This window comes from Sceloporus occidentalis, unplaced genomic scaffold (assembly GCF_023333645.1).
Source record: "Sceloporus occidentalis isolate IW3139 unplaced genomic scaffold, rSceOcc1.0.p SCAF_4, whole genome shotgun sequence".
Taxonomy (NCBI): Eukaryota; Metazoa; Chordata; class Lepidosauria; order Squamata; family Phrynosomatidae; genus Sceloporus; species Sceloporus occidentalis.
In genome coordinates, this window is record NW_028316984.1 from 137060767 (window position 1) to 137083836 (window position 23070).

At 42.0% G+C, this 23070-nt stretch overlaps 1 protein-coding gene across 15 annotated transcripts in view; it reads left to right on the forward strand.

The window, feature by feature from the left end:
• The window catches only part of GPHN (gephyrin), a 411497-nt gene that overhangs the window by 204126 nt on the left and 184301 nt on the right, over positions 1-23070 (forward strand). For 8 of the 15 annotated variants that reach the window (XM_089521676.1, XM_089521678.1, XM_089521679.1 and 5 more), the window contains one exon: positions 18464-18502. The exons of the other annotated variants lie outside the window; for them this stretch is intronic. In XM_089521676.1, coding sequence (XP_089377802.1) covers positions 18464-18502 — 39 coding nt within the window. The remainder of the gene's footprint in view (positions 1-18463; positions 18503-23070) is intronic. 15 annotated transcript variants of the gene reach the window in all.

A 23070-nucleotide genomic window follows, 5' to 3' on the forward strand; every position in this document is an offset into this window, starting at 1 on the left:
GTAATATATTTCCAAATGTGAGTGTGCAGGGCGGATTGTGTAGGGAGAGGCATTCCTTCAAGTAATTTGGGCATGAGCCATGTAGGGCTTTAAAGGTAATAATCAACACTTTGTATAGGGCCCGGAAGCTGATTGGTAGCCAGTGTAAAGATGTTAATATCGGTGTGATATGTTCTGATCTAGATGTTTTAGTGATCAGTCTGGCCGCAGCATTTTGAATCAATTGAAGCTTCCGGGTTTGGTACAAAGGTAGTCCCATGTAGAGCCCATACAGAAATCTAAACGAGAAGTTACTAGCGCATGTATCACTGTTTCAAGGTCCTCCTGGGCCAGGTAGGGATGCAGCTGGCGTATCAATCAAAGTTGGTGCCAAGCATTCCTGGATATTGCCTCCACCTGAGATGACAACTGTAAAGACGAATCCAGAAGCACGCCTAAACTGTGAACCTCGTCCTTCAGGGGATGTGTGACCCCATCCAGGACTGGATGGCAGATCTCCTTCCCTGAGCCAGGGGTACCTATCACTAGTACCTCCGTTTTCTCTGGATTCAACTTGTTCTTAAGAACTGCTTTGATCCTTTGGGAGAGGTGGGGAAACACAAATAAATAAATTATTATTATTATTATTATTATTATTATTATTATTAATCTGATGTTTTCAGAGCAATAAAAACTTGAAGGTTGCCATTAGGATGGTTCTCTGTAACCCCATTGATGAAGTTTGTATTAACGGAGGCCATTCTGCTCTGCATGACTGATTGAGATGATCTGTCCAAAAAACTTGGTGGAGACCAAGAGATTCCTGAATGTTCTTGTTGAGATTCTGATTAATATGGATGGTGCTCCTTTTAAGGCCCATCTCTCACTATGGTATGATGACACAAAATAGACTAGCAAAGTGACACTCTGTGCTGATGAACCCTACCAGTTCCTAAGCTTACTGGAGACCAATAAACTGCAAAACAGACAAAATGATATTTAGATGCAGATGACATAAATTTCAGTGAAAGCACAATGATGTGCTTATAGTGCAGCATTGATTGTGGTGATATAGCATTGCTTTTTTGCCTTATTTCATTCTTGTACAGATGCCTAGCAGAACTGCCCCAAAACCAAAATTAAATAAGTTAATGGTGAAACTCTCAAAAACCTGCTGTAACAAATTTGTTAGGTATTTTGATGATAAGGTTGTTCAGACACATGTATGTTCTCAGTGATACCAATTCCATGGAACGTGTCCAGGGAATCACATAGCCTTCTTGTGTGCTGTTGGTTTCATTTGATGTGCCCTGTGGATGTGGATGAAACATTGAGAGGGGTGTAGCTAACCACATATATTCCTCATCCTTGCATTTGTTGCCCATTGAGAATTATCATGGAGTAGTTGACTGAGTGGATCCAAGTGGTATTAATACTTTTATAAGTGAGTGAGTGGTGCCACTGACTGACCTTGAAATAACACTGTCAAGGCGGATTCTTGATTCTATACTGTGAGTGTTGCAACACCTTTTAATCCCCTTCTTGGATTCTGAGACTCAGGCTAATTTCCCAGAGTTTTGATTCCCTTTGCCTTCTACCTTCTACCCCACCCCCCACCCCCAATACACATTATACTCTTGTTATTTAAAAGGAAGCATTTGTGGCTTATCTTTTTATAATGCATTTCCAAACATCTATGCCTTTTCTCCTGAAGAGAGAGAGATTAGTTTCCTTGGTTTTTGGGCTGCCTTGGTAGTTGATTTGAGGTCTTCAGCATATGCACGGAGATGTTCTTCCCCAAAAAATAATCCTTAGGTAAAAGTAAAAGATTTTCCCTTTGACAAGGTATTTAAGCCAGTGTACAGTGCGCCCTTGCTTTACACGGGGGATCCGTTCCGTGCTCCCCCGCATAAAGCAAATTCGGTGTGGGCTCGAGCCCCATTTAAATGAATGGGGCTTGTGCACGCGGTGGCACAGCGGCACACACCACAGGCGCGTGCCCCTTTAGTCCCTATGGGGCACGCCACCCCTTACTCCCCGCACAGCTTTCAGCATATGCTGAAAGCTGCATAAAGTGCACCCGCGTATGATGCGGGCACACTGTAATTCTAGGCTGCATCAATAGAAATGGTTTCTAGATCAAGGGAAGTAATGGTCAGGCCTCACCTGGAATACTGTGACCAGTTCTGAGCACCACAATTCAAAAAAGGTATTGAGAAGTGTCCAAAGAAGGGCAGCCAAAATGGTGAAGGGTCTGGAAACCATGCCATATAAGGAGAGTCATTGGGAGCTGGGTATTTTTCCATCAACAGAAATGGAACAAAGTTGAAACAACTCTGATTCTGTTCTATAATTCTCGGTCGTGTCCAACTATAGGAGGTGATGCTCATCTCCATTACTAAGCCGAAGAGCCAGTGTTGTCAAAGACAACTCTGTGAACATGTGGCCAGCATGACTGCACAGAACACTATTACCTTCCCACTGAAGTGGTACCTATTTATCTCCTTGCACTTTTACACACTTTCAAATTGCTAGGTTGGCAGAAGCTGGGACTAGTGATGGGAGCTCTCTCCATCATGCGACACTTGGGCCTCAAACTGCCAACTTACCAGTCTTGCAGTCATCAGACTCAGCATCTTAATTGCTGAGCTACCATGTCCCATTAAATTATCACTACTTAAAACCTGACCAAATTGCTGGATGCTAGATGCTGCAAGCGGCATTACAGTTAACTCTCCTGAAAGTCAGCATGAATTGTGGAAAACATCTGCTTATACTTGGAGCCCTGCATCAATGATAATAAAGCCTAATAACCTAATTACATCTAGCTAAATATCCTGAACTACTAACTTAGATTTTAGGCCTTCCTGAAGTAAGGATGGAGCTGGAGCTATGTGGCTAAACCACCGAGAGCCAGCAGCCTCACACACTCCTTCTTGCACTGCTTGCCAAGAGTCAGTACGTAAAGGGATCTTGTAGCACCTTTGAGATTAAGTGAAAGAAAGAAATTGGCAGCATGAGCTTTTGTAGACTTCAGTCTATGAAAGCTCATGCTGCCAATTTCTTTCTTTCACTTAGTCTCAAAGGTTCTACAAGATCTCTCTATGTACTGATTCTACAGACTAATATGGCTATATTTTTGAATGCTTGCCAAGAGGTTTTACCATTTCCTTTGTAACAGTGGCAGGTCATTTTCTGATTTCTCTCTAGAGCTTACCTCTGTGATCTTGTCCCCTGCAGGTACCAGCAAAGCTTTTTGACTGGCTGTCTAGTTATGCTGTATAGAAAATTATTTCTCCTTTTATTTCATGACAAATCCCCTTTGAAGTCAGGGTATCTTAATAACTATTATCCAGTGACCAGTATCACCTTTTCAACAACGTTGGAAGTTAATTTCTGGACAGTGTGGCATGGAGCTTTACTTGGAGCAGGGCTGGAAAAAGTGTAGCTTGTGGACAGACTGTGGGACTGCAAGCTCTACACCTCCATTTTTTACTGCTTGGTCTACTCTTGTTGCTTGTGGCTTGGGTAGCCTTTGGTGGCTAGGAATTATATTTGCATGTTCCAACTGTTCATAGATAGGGATAGACTGCTAACAGTAGTTCATGGATTACTGTAAAAGATGGGGCTGCCCCAGAAGATGATCAAGAAGTTTGAGCAAGTAGACAAGTGGTAAAGGAGATTATGGGGACATATTACACTCATTCTCAATGCTCTGATTCCCCATCTTCCAAGCCCAGTTCATAGTCGTGTTTATCTTTAAACTTTAAATTCAAATATATAGAAGGTGTTCACTAGCAGACTCCTGCTATTCAGGAATATATTGCCATTTTAGTCATGCACAGAGAATCAAATGTAAAAAAAAAAAAGAGAAGTAGACCAATGTGCATCATCTCTAGCATCCATCTTTCACTGCATCCTGTTCCCCACCAGATGTCTCTGAGAAAGTCAGAAGAAGGACATAAACACAAAAACTCCCTCCTGTTACTCATAACTATGATATTCAGTGGCATAAAGCCTTAATCCAGGAGGCTACACATAGCTTTTTCCCTATTATTTTCCATACTACATCTAGTGAAAACAAATTCCAGAAATTAATTCATTTTGTGTGTGGTAAAGTGTTTTCTTTCATCTGACTTGTATAGGCTAATTTCACTCTTGATCACTCTGAATTTTAGTATTATGAGAAGGGGGGAAATTCTCTCTCCTCTCTTCCCACACAATCTGCTATCCAACATGACCACTTTTATTTCACCCAAAAATCTTCAAATGATTTTTGCCTTTCTTCTTTGTAGTCTCTGTGAATCACACAAATGGAGCTTATTGTGCCTGCACAGGGCAACCCATTTGTGTGACTTCACAGATGACCATTTGAAGACCTATAGTTACAGGTAAGCAACCTGTCCTTCCTTAGTGGAACATTCTCCAGTCTGGAGTTGATTTTTGCTTTGTCTTTCTGTGCCCTTTTCAATTTTATAGTACTCTTTTTAGGTGGATGGCCCAAACTGTACACAGTATACAAAGTAAAGCTGCATGGTATTCTTGATAATGGCTTTGCAGCACTGCAGGGTTTCCTAATTGTTATTACCATGGGGTTTGTTTTTTCCCTCATAAGATGCACACTAGCTGGAAATTCTCACTGAATTATATCCATCACAGCTTCATTCTTGTGCTTAATACTCATTGTAATTAGAATTTATTTTTATTTCTGTTTCTTTATTTTTAATTGTTTTAATAAATTGAACCATATCACCATTTGGGTTTTAATTTGGCCACTTTGAAGAGATGCTCAGATATTGATTATCATTAGCCTGAATGATCTAATGTCATCTGAAGTTTTTGCCATTCCATTGCTCACTCCTAAAGGCCCTACACATGGTACAGATAGCACATGGAGTCTTGGATTTCAGTATGTTCCCTGGCACCTACATTTTGCTTCAAGGACTGCATGATCATATTTTATAGCACAGTATAGATCATGCATGGTGTATGAAGCCTCCACACCAGGTGTACAACTCCTCATGTCAATGGCATGCCCATCACTACACATTTCTAATGATCAAATGCCCCCTCTTTTATCACCAAGAAATTACTTTATTCTAAAAGACTGGCTGCATCTACCTCTAAATGAAGCACTCCATTCCCATATTCCTTATGTTCTGTGTGAACAGAGGAGATACTAGCTTTGGGCCGCATGTCTACACCACAGAGTAACAAATACTGTACATATTTTTCTGACTTTCCCAGCTTCTTCGGCTATTTTAATTTCAAAGGAACAAATTGGTTGCTTTCATGTTTCCTAGTACTCATATATATAAATGTTCTGCATTTGGACAGAGCAGCATTCTGAACTTTAGAGCATTTTTGATCCCATTTTAGGAGAAAGGTGGAATATAAGAGCAGTAAATAAATAAACAGAGCAAGGATGAGCATTTGGCCTGTGAAGGACACCAGGTGAGCCTCTTCCCCAACACCATCCTGTGTAGGTTACTGATTATTTTATTTTATTAGTTTTGTAGTTCATGCCATTATTATTATTTTTTAATTTTATTCATTTAGTTAGCCATTTCTGATTTTAAAAAATCTCAATGTTTATACATTTTAACTGACAAAAATGTCTGAGCTGAGAAGTCACTGACACAATGGCAGTCTCTCTAAACTGGCAATGACATGATGCTCCATAAGAGCAGACTAAGTTTCAACAATGAAAATGGCATTGAATATGAAACTCATTAAGTATCCCATTCCATTGACACCAGACAACCATGTTACACTGTCCTGTCAGATGACAAGAATCCAAGGCTAAATAGTTTTCTTCCATCACTGCAACTGTCCAACTCTTGCTTGCGCCAAATTTTCAAAATTTGTTTCTTTCTCAGCTGATCACTGAGAAATTGAAATCTCTCTTCCATTGCTTAACATCAAATCTCAGATGGATTTTGTATGAACAGAGGAAGACACTCTTTCCAAATGGAACAATTGCTGACCTTAATGTTGTTGGAATAGTAACAAGATCTATATTTTAATCATTATAGGGTTAGTGACCATTATAGGGTTAATGGTGACCTACGGAGAATACAGATGATCTTCAGCTGTATATGTATTGCTCTAATTAACTTCTGAGCCTTCATAAGACTAGCTTTAATTGTGAGTCTCTCACCTTCTTTTACTCACTCTGTTCATAGCTTTCTTTTCTGTTGTATTATATTTGTGTTATTTGCTTCAATATAGTTTGTATTATTTGCTATTTTGTTATTGTGCTTGCCGTTATTACCATGGTTTATTTTGTATTCTTTGTATATATTGGTTTTGTATACTTTTGTTATATACATTATCACCTTTTGAAACAAATATAGATAAAGCTTATTTATAGTACCCTTTGTTTTTGGTCTTTTCAAATCCATTGTTTCAACAAATGTTCTGACCCCTTTACTATGTCTTGTCTGGCTTCTGCGGGACTAAAAACATTTTTCTTTCTTGATCATGCAAGGACTTTCACCACTACAACCACAACATGTGCCTGACAAACATTGTAGCCACTGTGTGACTGATTCAGGAAATCTCTTTGATCTGGTAAATACAGAGGTTCACTGATACTTTGTCCTCTTGGTCCTACTAATCCCATTGTGATTGTGAACCATTCTGACACCCCTACAGATGTACCAGGGCATGACTCCTGGCTGAGATTGCTATGATCTGCCTGAAACATCAGAAATCCTGTTTGGGAATGCAGGGCAGAATTTCTGCCTCATTCTCATCAGCCACAAAACAGATAATGGATCCACTAGGCAGCCATCCTCCCCCAGAACTGAACGGATCCTGAAGGCAGCACATAAGCCATTGACATGAACTGTTATGCAGCCAAGTCAGGTTGCTTCGTCAGTTTTGTAGTGCAGTACAGATTCTGCATTGTTTTGTGTCCTGTAGCCGATTTATTTTACTTTCAGCTGTTTCTTAGAACTAAAGGACTAGCATTCTTATCCCAACAGTGGTGGATGTGATGAGTTTGATACCATGGCATTCTGTAGGTATGCATTAATTTCCTACTCCAAAGCCTGTCTCAATTAACAACCATTATTTCTTAAATACACTTATTTTAAAAATTGTGCTTTAAACACAATATATATGCAAGCATAAGCTTTAAAAATGTTTGTGCTACGCTAGATTTAATTCAATGGGAAAGGATCCTGAAGCACTTGATAGGAAAATTCAGAGGCTCTGCAGACCAGCATAAGACTGCATGTCGCACGCCCTGACTTCTCCCTGATGCTAGTGTCACACTGCACACCCAACTGCATAGCGGGCAGCATCACACCATTTCTTTGGTGCAGTGTTTAGAAAAGGAGCACCATTTTGCTGTTTCTTTTTAGAGCAGCACAGCACTGGATTGGGCCTGTGATGTGTGGTTGCTGCCACCCTGATCCAGCGCTGAAAGGGGCAGCGGGACGCCGCTCCCTTACGGCTAATTTCCAAAAGGAAGAAGAATGATCAGGGGCCCGGTAATCTGTAAAGAGTGATCAGAGTCAGGGTGACAAGTAAAATTACAACATTATGCTATGACCATCCTTACTTACTATTCTGTACTGAAATTTTGTTATGTCTGTCACAAACTTCCATTGTCTGGTACAGAGAAAGCAAACCAGTGGAGCCATAAGGTACAGGAAATAGTAATATGTCTATATTTCTATACAGAATTAAATGTATGCACAAAGCAGTGTCAGTTAAGACCTGCAGTGGAGAAGAAACTCAGAAACCTAGTTATGTCTGATTCCTAAATTCTCTGAAATTTGCAAAAACGTTGTCAGCATTTCATATTTTTTCTTCGTGGTCTCTGTGAATCATACAAATGGGTTTTACTGCACCTGTGCAGTACTGTTCGGAAACTTCTAGAATCACTGGGCAAAGTACACTTTGCAACATATGGTAACTTTTTGGCGGTAACTCCACCCACTTGTTATAAGGCCCCTGCATTCCCGCTCTTTCCCCAGTTCCTTTTTTCCGCCGCGTTGGTGCTGTAGGGAACTTCGCTTGCTATTACTAGCTCTTTTTCTGATTGAATCACTGGATTTTTTCTGACCTCGGACCGTTTTTCCCTGACTCTGTTGGCTCTATTCTCCCCGTGTGTTGTTGACCTTCGGCTCGTCTTGACTCTGGCTTCGTTTTCGCCCTCGACACGTACCATGTCGCCGGCTCCGTTTAAAAAGTGTGACATTTGTGGCGGTAAGGTGCCAGTCCAAGACCCCCATTCCTCCTGCCTTCTTTGCCTAGGAAGGGGCCACGATGTTAAGGCCTGCCCGATTTGCAAGTCGCTCACATCCCAAGTGAGAAAAAATCGAGAATCCCGCTTAACTTTGGCAATTGCCCAGGGCGTCTTGAAGAAGCCTAAGGAAGGGGATCCCCGGCCTTCTTCAGCTCCGAAAGCCTCGTCCTCCGCCGGCCCCGACCGCGGCAGCCCAGCTAGTGTGTCCTCCGCGCCTCTTGCCGCCACAGCCCGTGGTTCCTCTGAGCCCTGTGCTGCCACCTCTGTGGCCCGTGGTCTTGATATACCAAGTGCCACCTCCAAGCCCACCAAACGCCCCCAGAAATCTTCGGGTGCTGAGGGCTCATCCGTGTGTTCCACCTCTACTCGGACCGAGAAAGACAAGGCCTCATCTGCCGGTACCAGCTCCAAGGCCTCAACCGGGACCCGGGTCGGAAGCCTGTATTGACTCCCAAGGAGTCATGACACCGCGACCGAATCCTCAGTCCCTAAGGCTTCTTCAGGCTCAAAGGACTCCTCCAAGAAGTCCAAGTCGTTGGACTCTGGGTCGCCCTCTAAGGCATCCAGACCATCTAACCCCAAATTGTCGGCCCCTAGACCTGCCAAGAAGGATAAGCATCAATCTTCTGGAACACAAGACCGGGATGATCGGGACCTTCACAAGTCCTCAAGGAAGAGGAAGCATGGTACGGGGGAGACTCCTCAGACGATGCCCACGGAGAACTTCTTCGATCTGGACCTGATATCCAAGAGGTCTAAACAGGCCGCCGAGGGCGCTCAACCTTCGAAGACCACCAAGACTGCGACTTCTGTGCCTAAGGCTCCAGTTGAACCTGGCACGTCCCATAGTTGGACAGAGACGGATCTCCCTTCCGAACCACTGGATGTGTCCACGGTGCCGTTCATTCACTCTGATGATGAAAACTCTATGTCTTCTGGACGGCGCTCCCCAATTCCTGTTCCGAGATCTTCATGGGACGAAGTTTTGGAGGATGACCCTGATTTGTTTTATGACTCTGAGACGGACCATTACTATATGTCCGTCTCCAAGGAGCATGCCCTTGAATGCTTCTCATCTAGGCATCCAGGTAGTCCTGCTTCGAGACTGTTGATGGCAATTTCCAAACCTCCACCGGCCGTCCCGCCGCGCCGTACGTCTAAGCAGATGGCATCCACAGTACTGATGCAGGCCAGGGAACCGTCTCGTCCTTTGGCACGCCCACCTGGGCAGCAAGAACCCCTGGAACCTGACTCTGACCCCGAGATCTTGTTGTCGTCAGGAGAGCCTTTTGATGCTGAGATGTCACCTCCAGGTTCGCCGCAGGAGCTGCATCACCCAGACCCAGACCCCCCCAACCGATGACATCCGCTCTTTTAATGAGCACATCATCAAGATGGCCAGTGCTCTCGACATGGAACTTTCTTACACCAATGACGGTGTGCAGGATCCCGTCAAGCGCCGGGTGCAAGGCAAGGTCCCAACTCCCCCTTTGATTCCTTTGCTGCCGTCTCTTGAAACTATCTTGAAACGCTCATGGGACTCCCCGACTTCCCTTGTGGGATCGTCTCGGAAGGTCAAGTCCCTTTACAGAATCTCCCCTTCTTGCTGTCCATGGCTGGCGTCACATCTGAAACAGAATTCAGCCATTGTGGAAGGAGCGCAGCAGACCTTCACACACAAGCAAGCCACTTCTCCAGGGGATTGAGAGGCTAAGAAAATAGACAGCCTGGCAAAGAAGGAATACTCCGCTGTGGCTCTTGCTGCCAAGGCCACTAGTTACAACGCATGCATGGGGGCATATATTCAGACAGTCATTGAAGGTATTTCTCCTTTGATCCCAGATGTGTCGGATGAGGTCCAATGAAAGCTCGTGGAGATCAGGGACGAAGTCCACTCCATTGGTAGTCGGCTGATCACGGCCTCAAGGAACGTAACGGACTGTGTAGGCAGGGCAATGGTGGCTTCGATGGCTCTCCGTCGTCACGCTTGGCTCCGAGGCTCCGATCTTAACCTCAATGCTAGGGCCGCCATCGAGGATATGCCAATTGATGAGTCTGGACTCTTCCATGCTGAGACCGATGAGAAACTCAACAGGAAGTATCGGATGAAGGCGGCCGCCAGAAAACATGGCATGTCCTCGGCATCCACCCCGCCGTTCAGGAGGAGACAACGTCCTTGGCAACCCCAAGGTCAGTTTCAGCAGTCCTATCACCACGACCGCCCCTTCCAACAGCACGGGTCCCAGAGACAGAAATACCCTTCACAGTCCTCCTCCTCTTCTGTTCGGCGCAACGCCTCCGGTCGATACCGTAAGGCCCTTCGACATGAAACCGATCAGACCAAGAAGAGATCTTGAGGGATTCCAGCGTGCTTCGTCCCTGCTATACTTCCTATACCTTCCTTCCTTGATATTTTGAGACCCTTTGCCAACATTTGGGCCTCTACCACTTCCGACTCGTGTAAAGGAGCAATCGCGCCGTTAGACCTGAATTGTTTCCTAGATCCTTCTTTTCACAGTACTTCACCGTGCCCAAAGCTAATGGGGGTATCAGACCGATTCTGGACTTAAGGAACCTTAAATCAATTTCTCGACTATCGCTGTTTCCGTATGGTAACCTTAGCTTCTATCCTGCCCTTGCTTCATCAGGGACTGTGGTTCGCAACCGTCGACCTCAAGGACGCTTATTTCCTCATAGGAATCCTAGACTCCCACAGATGATTCCTCACCTTCGCTGCCGACTCCGACGTCTACCATTACAACATCCTCCCTTTTGGTCTCGCCATGGCACCGAGGGTCTTCACCAAGTGCATGGCCCTGATAGTGGCCTATATTCATCAAAGAGGCTACAGAGTGTTCCCATACTTGGATGACTGGCTCTTCGCCGCAACCTCGCAAGAGGAGCTTCAGGAGGCAACCGAGTTTGCTTTGAACCTCCTGGCATCCCTCGGGCTCATCATCAACAGAGAAAAGTCTCATCTCACCCCATCCACACACATCAAGTTCATCGGCACTGTTCTTGACTCCGAAGAATGCATCGCCTATCTCCCTCGGGACCGTTTCCAGGCCTTATCAATGGCTGTGAAAGCCTGTCTAGCCTACAGAAGAGTGAGGGCCAGAGACGTCCAAGTAGCCCTGGGACACATGGCGTCGACAACATTCGTCACCCCGTGGGCGAGGCTTCGCTTTCGTCCCCTTCAGTCCTGGTTCCTCTCAGTCTTCGACCCGATGGAGGACCTGCCATCCAAATGGCTCACTGTTCCGAGACCCATGGCCTCTTCCCTCTGATGGTGGCTAGACTCCCGCAACGTCTGCGTTGGCATGCCTTTCATTTCACCGCAGCCTCAGGTGACCCTGACAACGGACGCATTGTTGGAGGGCTGGGGTGCGCATTTGCTCGACCTTTTGATAAAAAACAAATGGTCCCGGGACGAGAAGACTCTCCACATCAACACACTGGAGATGCTTGCAGTGGAAAAGGCCCTGACAGCGTTCGAACCCAGCGTCGCCGGCAAGACGGTCCTACTCAGAACGGACAATACCACTGTGATGTATTATGTCAACAAACAAGGGGCACCAAGTCCAGGACTTTGCTGGACATTACCCTTCGGATCTGGGATTGGTGCATCCCGAGATGGATTCTTCTTCAGGCAATCCACTTGCCGGGGGAGGAGAGCAACTTGGCAGACCGGCTCAGCAGATCCTCAGTCACCTGCCACGAATGGAGGCTGCATCCAGACACGGTCAGCGATCTCTTCGACCGATGGGGGACCCCTCGGATCAACCTCTTCACGACCACGCGCAACAGCCACTGTCCCCAGTTCTGCTACAGGGCACTCAACGAGGACTGCCTCGAGGACGCATTCGGTTTCGCCTAGTCAGGGGAGATGCTCTACACCTTCCCACCATTCCCAATGATCATCAGAGTGGTCTCCAAGATAACAGCAGACTGCTTGGACGCGATCCTCATCATACCCTGGTGGCCGAGACAACCGTGGTTCCCGTCCCTTTTCCACCTCTCCAGGAGAGAATTTCTCCGCCTTGAGTTCCGTCCCAACCTGCTCACGATACGGTACAGCCAGGTTCGACATCCGGACATCAAGGACCCGCCTTCGGTGGTGTGGAGGCTCCGTCCCTAGCCTCGCTACCCGACTCGGTACGGACGGTGATCCTCGCTGCTCAGAAGCCGTCAACCCTTTTCAGGGACCCACTGGTAAAGTCTTTCTTGAGAGGTTGTGCCAACCTCCATCCTCCTGCCTCGGTACCAACCCCGGCTTGGAGCCTAGACGCTGTGCTGTCCGCCTTACAACCCAAGCCCTTTGAACCTATGGCCACAACGGACTTGAGACTATTGACTTGAAAGACTGCCTTCCTCCTGGTCCTTACTTCTGCCCGCCATGCGGGCGAGCTCTGTACCTTGCGGAGGGATCAGCCTTTCCTTAGGTTCCACAGGGACAAGATTGTCCTCCACACTGACATCACCTTCCTGCCTAGGTGGTTTCAGCTTTTCACATGTGTCTGACCACTGAGGTCGAACGCAGTTTGCATACTTTGGACATCAGGAGGGCCCTTGCCTTCTATTTGGACAGAACTGCGGGTTCGAGTCGATGCGAGAGACTGTTTCAATGCTACTCGGAACCGAAGAAGGGGCTACCAGTGTCTACACAGAGGTTTTCCAAATGGGTGGCTGGGACCATCCACCTCTGTTATGAACTCTTGGGTAGGCCTCTCCCAGCCAGGGTTCGGTCCCACTCAACCAGGCAGTAGCAGCATCCTCCACATTCTTAACGGTCTGCAAAGCTGCTGTTTGGTCCCAGGCAATGACTTTCGTTAAACATTATAGGCTGGACGTCAGGGCCAAACGGGACGCAGCTTTTGGAAGGGCGGTGTTGGCCTCAGGTTTACACTGATTGCACTGTCTCCCCATGTATACTTCCACATGCTTGCGGTTATTTGATTATGTTTGCATATGGGGTGCGCCATGACTGGCTTTATGGCAATACTTTGTTTTTCTTGCACTGCATTTGATATGTTTACATATGTTCTTGAAGCTCTTGCTCAAGTACAGGATACTTTATGTACTTTGGGGTTTACTAGGTCTTGCGCAACCTTACCTGTGTTGACTTACTTTACCCTTGCATGGGTTAGTGTTTTCATTCAGGTACCAAAGATGACTGACACAGTTCTGGGTTTTAAGAGTTTATTGTTAATAAAAACACTCTATGTGAACCGTACTTGGTTTCATGACACTCCCTCGTCCGTTCACTTTAGCTTGTCAGTCTAACCCATTTGTATGATTCGCAGAGACCACGAAGAAGAAGGACAGATTGTTTACCTGTAACGGTATTTCTTCGAGTGGTCATCTGCGAATACATACAAATCCCGCCCATCCTCCCCTCAGTGTCCTGATCTTCTTTGGCTTACTTCTTGTCGCTTATACGGCATAAAATTGTGGAACTGGGGAAAGAGCGGGAACGCAGGGGCCTTATAACGGGTGGGCGGAGTTACCGCCAAAAAGTTACCATATGTTGCAAAGTGTACTTTGCCCAGTGATTCTAGAAGTTTCCGAACAGTACTGCACAGGCGCAGTAAAACCCATTTGTATGTATTCACAGATGATCACTCAAAGAAATACCGTTACAGGTCCATATCAACTATCACATGTTTTTCTTGGCAAGTCTACTTTTTCCTATAGAAAACAAGGAAATTATTAGTTGTATTCTATACATTCTTCTAATATTGTGCATTTTCATTGTCCTCTCTCTGACACATAGGTTTGAAGTACATTTCATCACTCAGTAGCATACTAAGAGAAAACACAACTAATTAATATGTTAAATAATTTATGTTGGGTTAGAAAATGTAGTGGACAACAAAATCAAATAATGTTTTGTGTATGTGTATCTGTCTTTTTCTGTCTAACTGTCAGTTTGGAAAATGTGAAGATAAATGGATACTTCCTTAAAATACATTATAACTTTGTATGACAGCAATTTTTTTTTTAATGTTCATATTCAAAACATGTTTCACCCATATTAACTCCTATATTGCAGCACAAGCAGCAGGAAAATGTTTGAGAATTTTGTCATTCTTGCAGAATGTTTGTCTCAGATACTGGCAACTGGCAAAAAAAAAAAAAAAAGCCAAATATTGCACTTTGTAAACAATAGAATGTCCTATTCTTGGCTCATTATATTTTTGGTATATCATTACTGTCATCTGAATCCTTAACGTATTTAAAGCATATTCCAGTAAATATAATGGAAGTAACATTCACTTGTGTATGCTATTAATACCTGCCTTAAGCAGCCAAAAACATTACTACTATTTTCCCTAGAGGTTTATGCACTAAATACCTCTGATTTTGAGGCAACATCATTCATAGGTAAAATGATGTATTAAACTTCCTATTGAAGACAGACATTTTGTTAAACTTCATTCTGTTGGAACAATACTATACTTTCCCAGATAAAGTAAACTTTTGCACACATGCTTCCTGATTTCTTTAAATTCATTAATGGTATTTTGGCACTTTACACTGCAAAAGGCAGAGCACATTTATTATTCCATTGCAATACAGAGGGGCAAAATATATGGCCCCGAGGGAGCAGCATCACGACACCCCTTTCATCGCCGGGTTAGGGCCATGGTAATCGCATACCGCAACCCCGATCCAGCATTTTCCTGGCTCAAAAAGAAATGGACTCCTGGGGAAAAGCTGGCTTTTCAGTGTTTGTGCAGCATGGCATGTGTAAACACCATGCCACGTAAATGCCGTGAAGCCACCACACATGTGGTCAACCGTGCAACTTCCTGGCAGTCTGGGGGTGTGCGGTTTGAATGCCATGCCACTTGGAAGCCGGCTCTTACTGCCGGTCTGCTTTGCCCCATAGTCTAAATCAGGACTAGGAAAAATGCACCCCCACCACCCCCACCACCCCGATGTTGTTGGACTTCAACTTACAGCTTCTCTATACAACATAGCATGTAGTGAGGAATTATGGGTGTTTTCCCATCCTAGTCCCAATAAAAGTAATTCCCCCAATTAATTTTTTTATTGTTGTTACATGTGGTATATGTCACCTTCTGATATTTAGAAACAAGAGTTCATTTCACTTAATTACCTCCCTCGAATAAAAACTTGGTTTTTGTTTATTATAGACACTTTTTTTAACCTCATGTTTTAGACATTTTTTCAGGATCCAATTAACCATGAAGCTAGTTCAGTTAGTTTCAGTTAGGTTTAGATTTGTTTTTATTGAATAATATACTTATTGCACAATAAGTTGGCTTTGGTTAAAATTAATTTCCAAACAGTTTACAACATGGCATGAATGTCAGCTCTTCTAAGTAGGGCAAAAGTGGAATTCTACAGGTCCCATATGTGAGCCAACGTTTTTACTTGGAATCTTGGCATGTATTTTTAACCATGAAGTAAAATTTTGGCTAGCCATAAATATTTTTATAGCATTTAGTGCAGTTTCTTTGGTGAGTTACAGACGAGCCCATGAGGTGCTGTCATCGCGCGCGAGGGACGGCGCTTCCTGACGTGCCTTGCCCCTTGCGCGTAATGACTATGTCAAAATGGCGGCAGCCGTTCCATATGGCTGCTGCCATTTTGACGTAGCGGACGCTCTGTGTCCGCACGTCGTGCCTCAGAAGTGATGCGAGTGCGCAACTAGCGCCTCGCGGCGTCTCTTCCAGGGCCCAGGAAGGAGTGCGATTTTCACGCTCCTTCTCTGCAGCGTCCGGGAACCACGCTGTTTGGCTGCTGTGGTTCCCGGATGCTGCAACCGCCGGCGGCAGCAGACTGCCGCTTCTCAGCGGTCTGTAACGGGCCTTGGATTCATTTCTTAGTACTGGATGAAAGAATTTAGTTTTGTTATGGTAGTCCATGAACCCTGTACTTCGCTATGGTCTCCCTCTTTCTATTTATTCTAGTATTTTTTCCTAAGATTACATTAGGCCTCAATATGAAGTGCAACTGATATACTTTTGGGGATTATGCCAGATTTGTGTACCCTGACAAATCCTGGTACCATAAGAACATGAAAAAAGTCCCACCCAGTCAGACCAAATGCTTGTGTTCTGTTCTAGCAATGGCCAACCAGATGGCTATGAAGAGTCCATAAAGAGGACATGGGTACAGTAGAATCTTTCCTTCAGGAAATTGTCTAATCCTGCTTCAAAGTTGTCCAGATATAGTGATACCAGCCATCACTACATTTTGAACAATGTAGAAAATTCTACATTCACCTATGTGTTCTGTATGAGAAGAGATTTCTTTTCATCTGCCCTAAATCTCTCACCGTTGAGCTCCTTCTCTCTATCCAATTTCTCTACACTGTGCATTCTTTTATACATCTCTGTAATATCCCTTCTTACTCACTTTTTTCCCAAGGTGAAAAGCCAACAAATGTTGTGACCTTTCCTTTTAGAGGATTGTTCCAGCTCCTTAATCATTTTGGTTGCCCCTCTATTCCCCTTCTCCAGTTCTGCAGTAATTTTTTTGTAGTACTCTAACTAAAACTGTACACAGTAAATGTGATCACATCATAGATTTGCATAAGACATTCTGATAATGGTAATTTAACTGCTAGCTCCTTTTCCTAATGATACCCAATATGGTATTGCCTTTAGTAAGGCAGCAGTGTACCAGGTCTGCATATTCATCAAGAATGCTTTCCTGGGCAGTCCTTGCCAGCTAAGACTTCACCTGTATTTATGTTGTTACGATTTTTTTTGTCCCAATCTGTGTTTCATATTAATGTCTGCATACAGTTTTGTAAAATAACTAATCACAATTTGAATTCATACTTGCTTTTGTTTTGCACTCCATCAGCAATTTTACAGACACATTATTCCACTTCTGTAACTCTTGCTATAAAATGATAATAATGAATAATGAATTTGATGTCTGGATTTTATATTTTCTTATGTAATATATTCCTCAGTAGTGTGCTTTTCATTGGAAAACACCCAAGTGGCACACTAGTTTGATGACATTTTGTTTGATAAATATAATACCTTTAAATTCTCCAGTTTAATTTTTTTGCTGTACTGTTCTAGACTGAATTGTGTGAGATGACATTGCCATTACACCAATGTGAGAATTTTATGTTGCACATACATGTGTAGTTTTATATTTCCTGCCAATGAATATTTAGACTAGCATATTTTAGTTTTATCCTTTGTTTCATACCTTTATAAAATAATAAATTACATAACATTAAATTCTATGTCCTTCTGCTGACACATTATGTTATAATACAAAAACTTATCAAACTATACCCATAGTGAGAGTTCTGTTACTTTTTCCAAAATGTATCTGATGAGGTATATTTAGTTGTCAAGTACTGTTAGCACTAGCATTATGTACTGTTTTCCTTCTTTCTTATTTGTGCTCTCATAACAGAATACTAATCAATTTATCACTTAAAGGACAGATTCAGTAGACACGTAACTAAAATAGTTATTAATTCAAATTCACCCATATTTCTGTTCCAGATCAAAGTGTAGAGAGAATTGGTCATGCTGATGTATTCATTTATTTTACACACATAATGTTTGTTTTTAAATTTTCCACAGTGAAGAAAAATCAAGCCTGATATTTTTACTGAATCTTAAGTAATTATTATATATCATAGTCAAGGGATGGTTTGCCCATTTCTGACTTTCAAGAATAACATTTATCATCTATATGTGTGGCTCTGTGTGGGCAACCAACTCATGAAGGAAGAAAAGTTACCTGTAATTTATTAATTTTCTTAGGAAAGTATTGTCCACATAAAATTCCACTTGTTAGTGCAAAACACCCCCACACTCAAATTTAATTTATTGAAAAGTATTGATCCATTTACAATATCTTTCTACTACTTGATATTTTCAACAGAGAGTTTATTTAAATGGGATTTTCCCCACCTAACCTGTAGCCTATTTTCATGCCCTCATCCTCCATGTAAGCTATATGTGGACAAATTTCTCAAAGAAAATTAAGTACAGGTAAGTGATGTTGTTTTGTGAATAGAGGTGTGTGATTGTGATATTCAAATGCTGTGGGGTATTCAAACCTTTCTCAAATCTCAGAAAACGTTTGCATCTGGGAATGGGCAAAGGTTATGGCCAGTTCTTGTGCTCTAAGCACATCACCACCCCTAAATTGACCTGCTTTTCCTTGAACCTGGGAGTCAGAAATCCCTTTTTCTCTTCTGTTTTTCTGCTGCAGAAATTCCCAACATTCCCATTTTGTGGGCTCCAGAGAGGGGTAAGCAACATCTTCAATCCCAGCCAATCATTTCTAATCCAGTTCTTTGCTAGTATTTTTGGTTTGTTTTTCTTTTGAAATCATTTATTAGAAACAATTTTAGATGCGTTCCCATTTTTTAATTTCCTTGTGGATTCTCATTTATGTATTTATTTATTGGAGGGTCCCCAGGCCTCCCTCAGTCACTAGGGCTTAGCCTCATTTCCATTTGTGTGCTGTACTCTTGTGGATTTTCATGATAAAACTTGTGTTGATCTATTGCTGTTATTGGAAGATGAGCATCTAGATTCTTAGGTTCTTCCACTTATAATATTCTTAGCTACCTGAAAAATAGTGCTATCCCACTGCCCTGGCAATCTCTTGAGAGCCTCTCTTTTCTCCTGGCCAACAGCTTTATTTGATTATTCATGGGCATGGCCTTCTTTGAATTCTGTGTTTTAAAATGATTTGGCACTCATTGTTTTCTTTCTGCTTTGTCTTCTTGCTGGCTGCCTGGCATTGCAATACACTGCTTTGCTGCTTGATTGCCTGGAATGATACTCTTTACCAGACTAAGTCAACTCAAGGTACTGCCCATGCCTTCTTGCTGCCATTTGTATATGACTACTGGGCAGTTACAGTACCTCTTGCTGAACTGATCCCTTCTTTTGATTAGTTAGCATTTGCTCTCCTGCTGCTGTGCACATCTGCTGACTTCATGGAATTGCTGTCCTGATGCTTTATGCACCTGCTGACTGATAATGGTCTAGCAATCTGTTGCTTGTCTGTCTTTTCCTTCCTTCCTTGTCTGCTTAACCACTAGTTTACTTTAATCCTGTCCTGCCCATGAAATCTGATTGCACATGAGCTTTGCCATTTTATACAGTCCTACCGTCTGCTGCTTGTTTGGCATTCTTGTTTGTTTTTCTTTACTCCTTACTCTTCCAGACATGCAGGTAAAAATGTGAAGAAGTGAAAAATTGGATCTGCCCTCTATACACCCTCTATATACACCATACCTTTAATCAGGTTCACATATCTGCATTTTGAAAATATATCTCTTTTCTCATCAGAATATTCTGTCTTATTCCCCAGAAAGATTGTGGGGTTCTGGATCTCATTTATACCCTTTTCTTCATAGGAATGAGATACTTTAAAAGAATAGTGGAGGATCAGTAACAAGGACACTGCTTCCTGTTGATAAACTGGTTCAAATTGTAGCTACTAGAATGCCTTCAGTTTGGCTGCATAATACTGTTAACTCTTTGCCCCTTTTTATTCATAGTGAAGGAAATTCTGAAAACGAAAGTTTGGATCTTACATTCTCTTGAAATGAAAATCGTGCATAGGTTTTTCTTATAATTGGCTTCTGAGCTTAGCTTACTGTGTCTGTGTTAAGTGTATGTATATATATATTCTTTCTTTTTGCAAAATTGCAGAGTAAAGTGGACTTATGTAATTAACCGTGAATGTTTTATTACTTATAAAAGAGTAAATTATCTGCATTAAATCTAGAAATGTACAGAAGCAGAGGGATAGTAGTCAGTCATGAGATATACCAAGGCTTGCTGTGGAATGAAGGAGAAAGCTGTTAAAATTTGAACATAGATGTAGTTAGTGTGGTTTCAACATACTATAACACAGTGGTCCCCAAACTGTGCCTGTTAAGGGATTATGGACTTCAGCTCCCAGAACCCTAGACTATTGGCCAACATAGCTGAGGCTTCTGGGAGCTGAAGTCCAAAATCTTTCAAAGGGCACCATTTGGGGACCACTGCTATAACATATCCCAAAGAAGAAAAGTAAAGAAGGACATTCTCTTTATCCTTTTTGTTGTATAATTCACATAGTGCTAGACTTACAGTGTATATACACTACAGCTTGGACCCGAAACAAATGGGTAGGAAAGAGCAGCTTCCAGCAGCTTTGGGAGGAGGGCGTGCATACCATGCACACCCAGAGCATCTGGAAATTGCGTGGAGAGTGCACCCGGCTGGGAAAAGCCAGCACAAGTAGTAGTAGGGAAAGTCCGCTCTTTGTCACCATCCTATTTGGGACTACGGCAGTGGCCTGGAGTGGGACTGGGCCATGCGGTCACCGCAGCCCCACACCACTTGGGAGGCAACCGGGGCTGGAGCGGCCTCAGGTCACTCCAAACTGCTAGTCTGCATGACCCCATTATCTCTTCTACAGTTGTATGTAATGTTTCAAAATATCTGCCATTCCTCTTAGATTATTTATTTTTCTACAAACTAACAAGGATAACATAAAACTGCACTAATTGATCAATTAATTTTGTATCATTGGGGTTATTTTTTGCCCCAGTCAACATAATACATGAGTTTTTTTAAAAAAAAACATATTTGTCATCTTTTGTGAACTTGGATGTGGCAAAGCAGAGTTGATTATGATCTTGTTGTCAATTGATGCACTCTGTTGGGGAGAAATTCAAATTTTGTCTGCTGGGAATATTCAGTATATACTGGGAATTCTTTAGAGTTGCAGTGTGCACCACACTATAAAAAATAAATATTTTATCTGATCCAATTTTATTTTATTTTATTCCATTTTTGCGTCTCTTGGCTCTGGGTTTTCAGGTGGAACAAGCTTGATTCTGCAAAAACCAATTCTCCTTTGAACATAGATTATTTTAATATCCCATAATAAGCTGTTATTTTCAGCCCTAAAAAGCCTTCAAACCAATACAGTGTATTGTCCCAGTTCAGTGACTTTTGGATAGACTTGTGAAGGAGTGGTATTGCTGAGCAAATTTATGAGCTTTGCATTTTATATAAGAAAAAATCTGGAAAATCCTGCAAAAGATATCAACCATTCTCGAAAGAATCTTACTGGTGAATCATATAGCACCAGAAGCCTTCTAAAAATATCTCCCAGTTGCTAAAGTAGGACTTGCAATACAGAGATTGCTTATGTTAGTCACCATCTAAGGATGAATTCTGCTTCTGTCTCACACATTTAGAATAGGTTGTTTGTGTTGCTGATATGCTTTTACCTGTTTTATTCCTTGCCTTATATGACAGACACTTGACTCGATAAATATTCCTGTATTTGCATACATCCAACTGACAGCAAACAATGTCATCTGAGCCCAGTATTCATGGGTTCATATTGAATAAAGTAATACTGGAATGTTTTTGAATGCTATATTCCTTATAGAGCTGTTTTTTCTATTATAAAGGTGATAATGATTTTCTTGATAGATCTGATTTACTTTATTAATATCTTGACATTCTTCAGAAGAACTCAGAACAAGTAATAGTCTACATAAAAACACACAGTCAACATTGCAGCTATAAATACCTAAATCCCAAGTTACAAATAAATATCTATAATTTAAAAGCTACTTAGAATCCCAGTTTTGGGGAAAATGTGGAGTATTAATAAAGAAGGAGAAGACAGAGAAGGAGAAGAAGATTCAAAATTATATTATAAATACAATTAAAGCAACACCAACAAGTATCAGCAGAAGATAAATATAACTCTTCCTGGTTTTCTTGTATGAAATATTTATTGACTGCATTAATTGTTTTTTACTTATGCCTGGAATAAAAAGAGTCAGTGAGATCTTTAATAGAACCAAATTCTATAAATGGAATATCTTGGAATTCTGCTTACATTTTTAGGTAATCCATAGGACGTTTTAGCCTAAGTTATTTACGCGAATGTCCTGCATCAAGACTCTTTCCTCTCTCTTCACTCCCCACTCTTGATATCTTCATAACTGGAAATAGTTACAAATTATATTAGTTTGAAACTGAGAACTGATTCTTTGCAAGAATCAGAGTTATCCTTTGACTCTTCTCTGATACAAATTTTTATTTATAAGCTTTTTCACAAGAAACATTGAATATCTTTAGTTTTAAATTGAGCCTTCCAGACTTTCTGTTTGGCAAGCCAAGCAATCTAATTGAGGTCTCAACTAATATACATTCAACTGAAAATTATATGCTTCAATGTATCAAAGCAGATTTTCTTCATCCAGATATTCTGGACAGCTATGCTATTCTAGAATTATACATTTAAACAGACATCACTGAAACAAAGAAAAAAGATTTTTTTTTCTAATAGAAGCTTTATGTTCTGTTTGTTCTTCATTGTTCAGTTCTGTTGTCTTCTTTCGCTGTAATTACCAAAATTTCAAACTGTTTACAATCACATAGTGTACTACATTTTGAATTTTATTTATATCTCACTAAGCCTGCTAATTATTTTACACATTTGAAATCAATTTTCCAGTTCTTATGTAGAAAATGTTTGTGCATTGGGGCTGACATACACATTAAAAATTGCAATCTTAATTCTGTTGATACTTCATGAGACCAAAAGATTTTATTTTACTTATGAGTGGCTTCTTGTAATTTTTCACCCGGATGTACAGTATATTTCTTTTTTAAAAAAAATTGTTTGAGACAGTTAATAATATTCCTTTTCGATTTGTTTTCCAGTGAACAGGTTTATACAGTTTAGCTAACTGTATATACTGATGTAATAAGACGACTGAAACTGTATAATCATTTTTGTAAGTTATATGAAAGGTTGGACATTGAATGTAGCCAGGGAATAAAGAC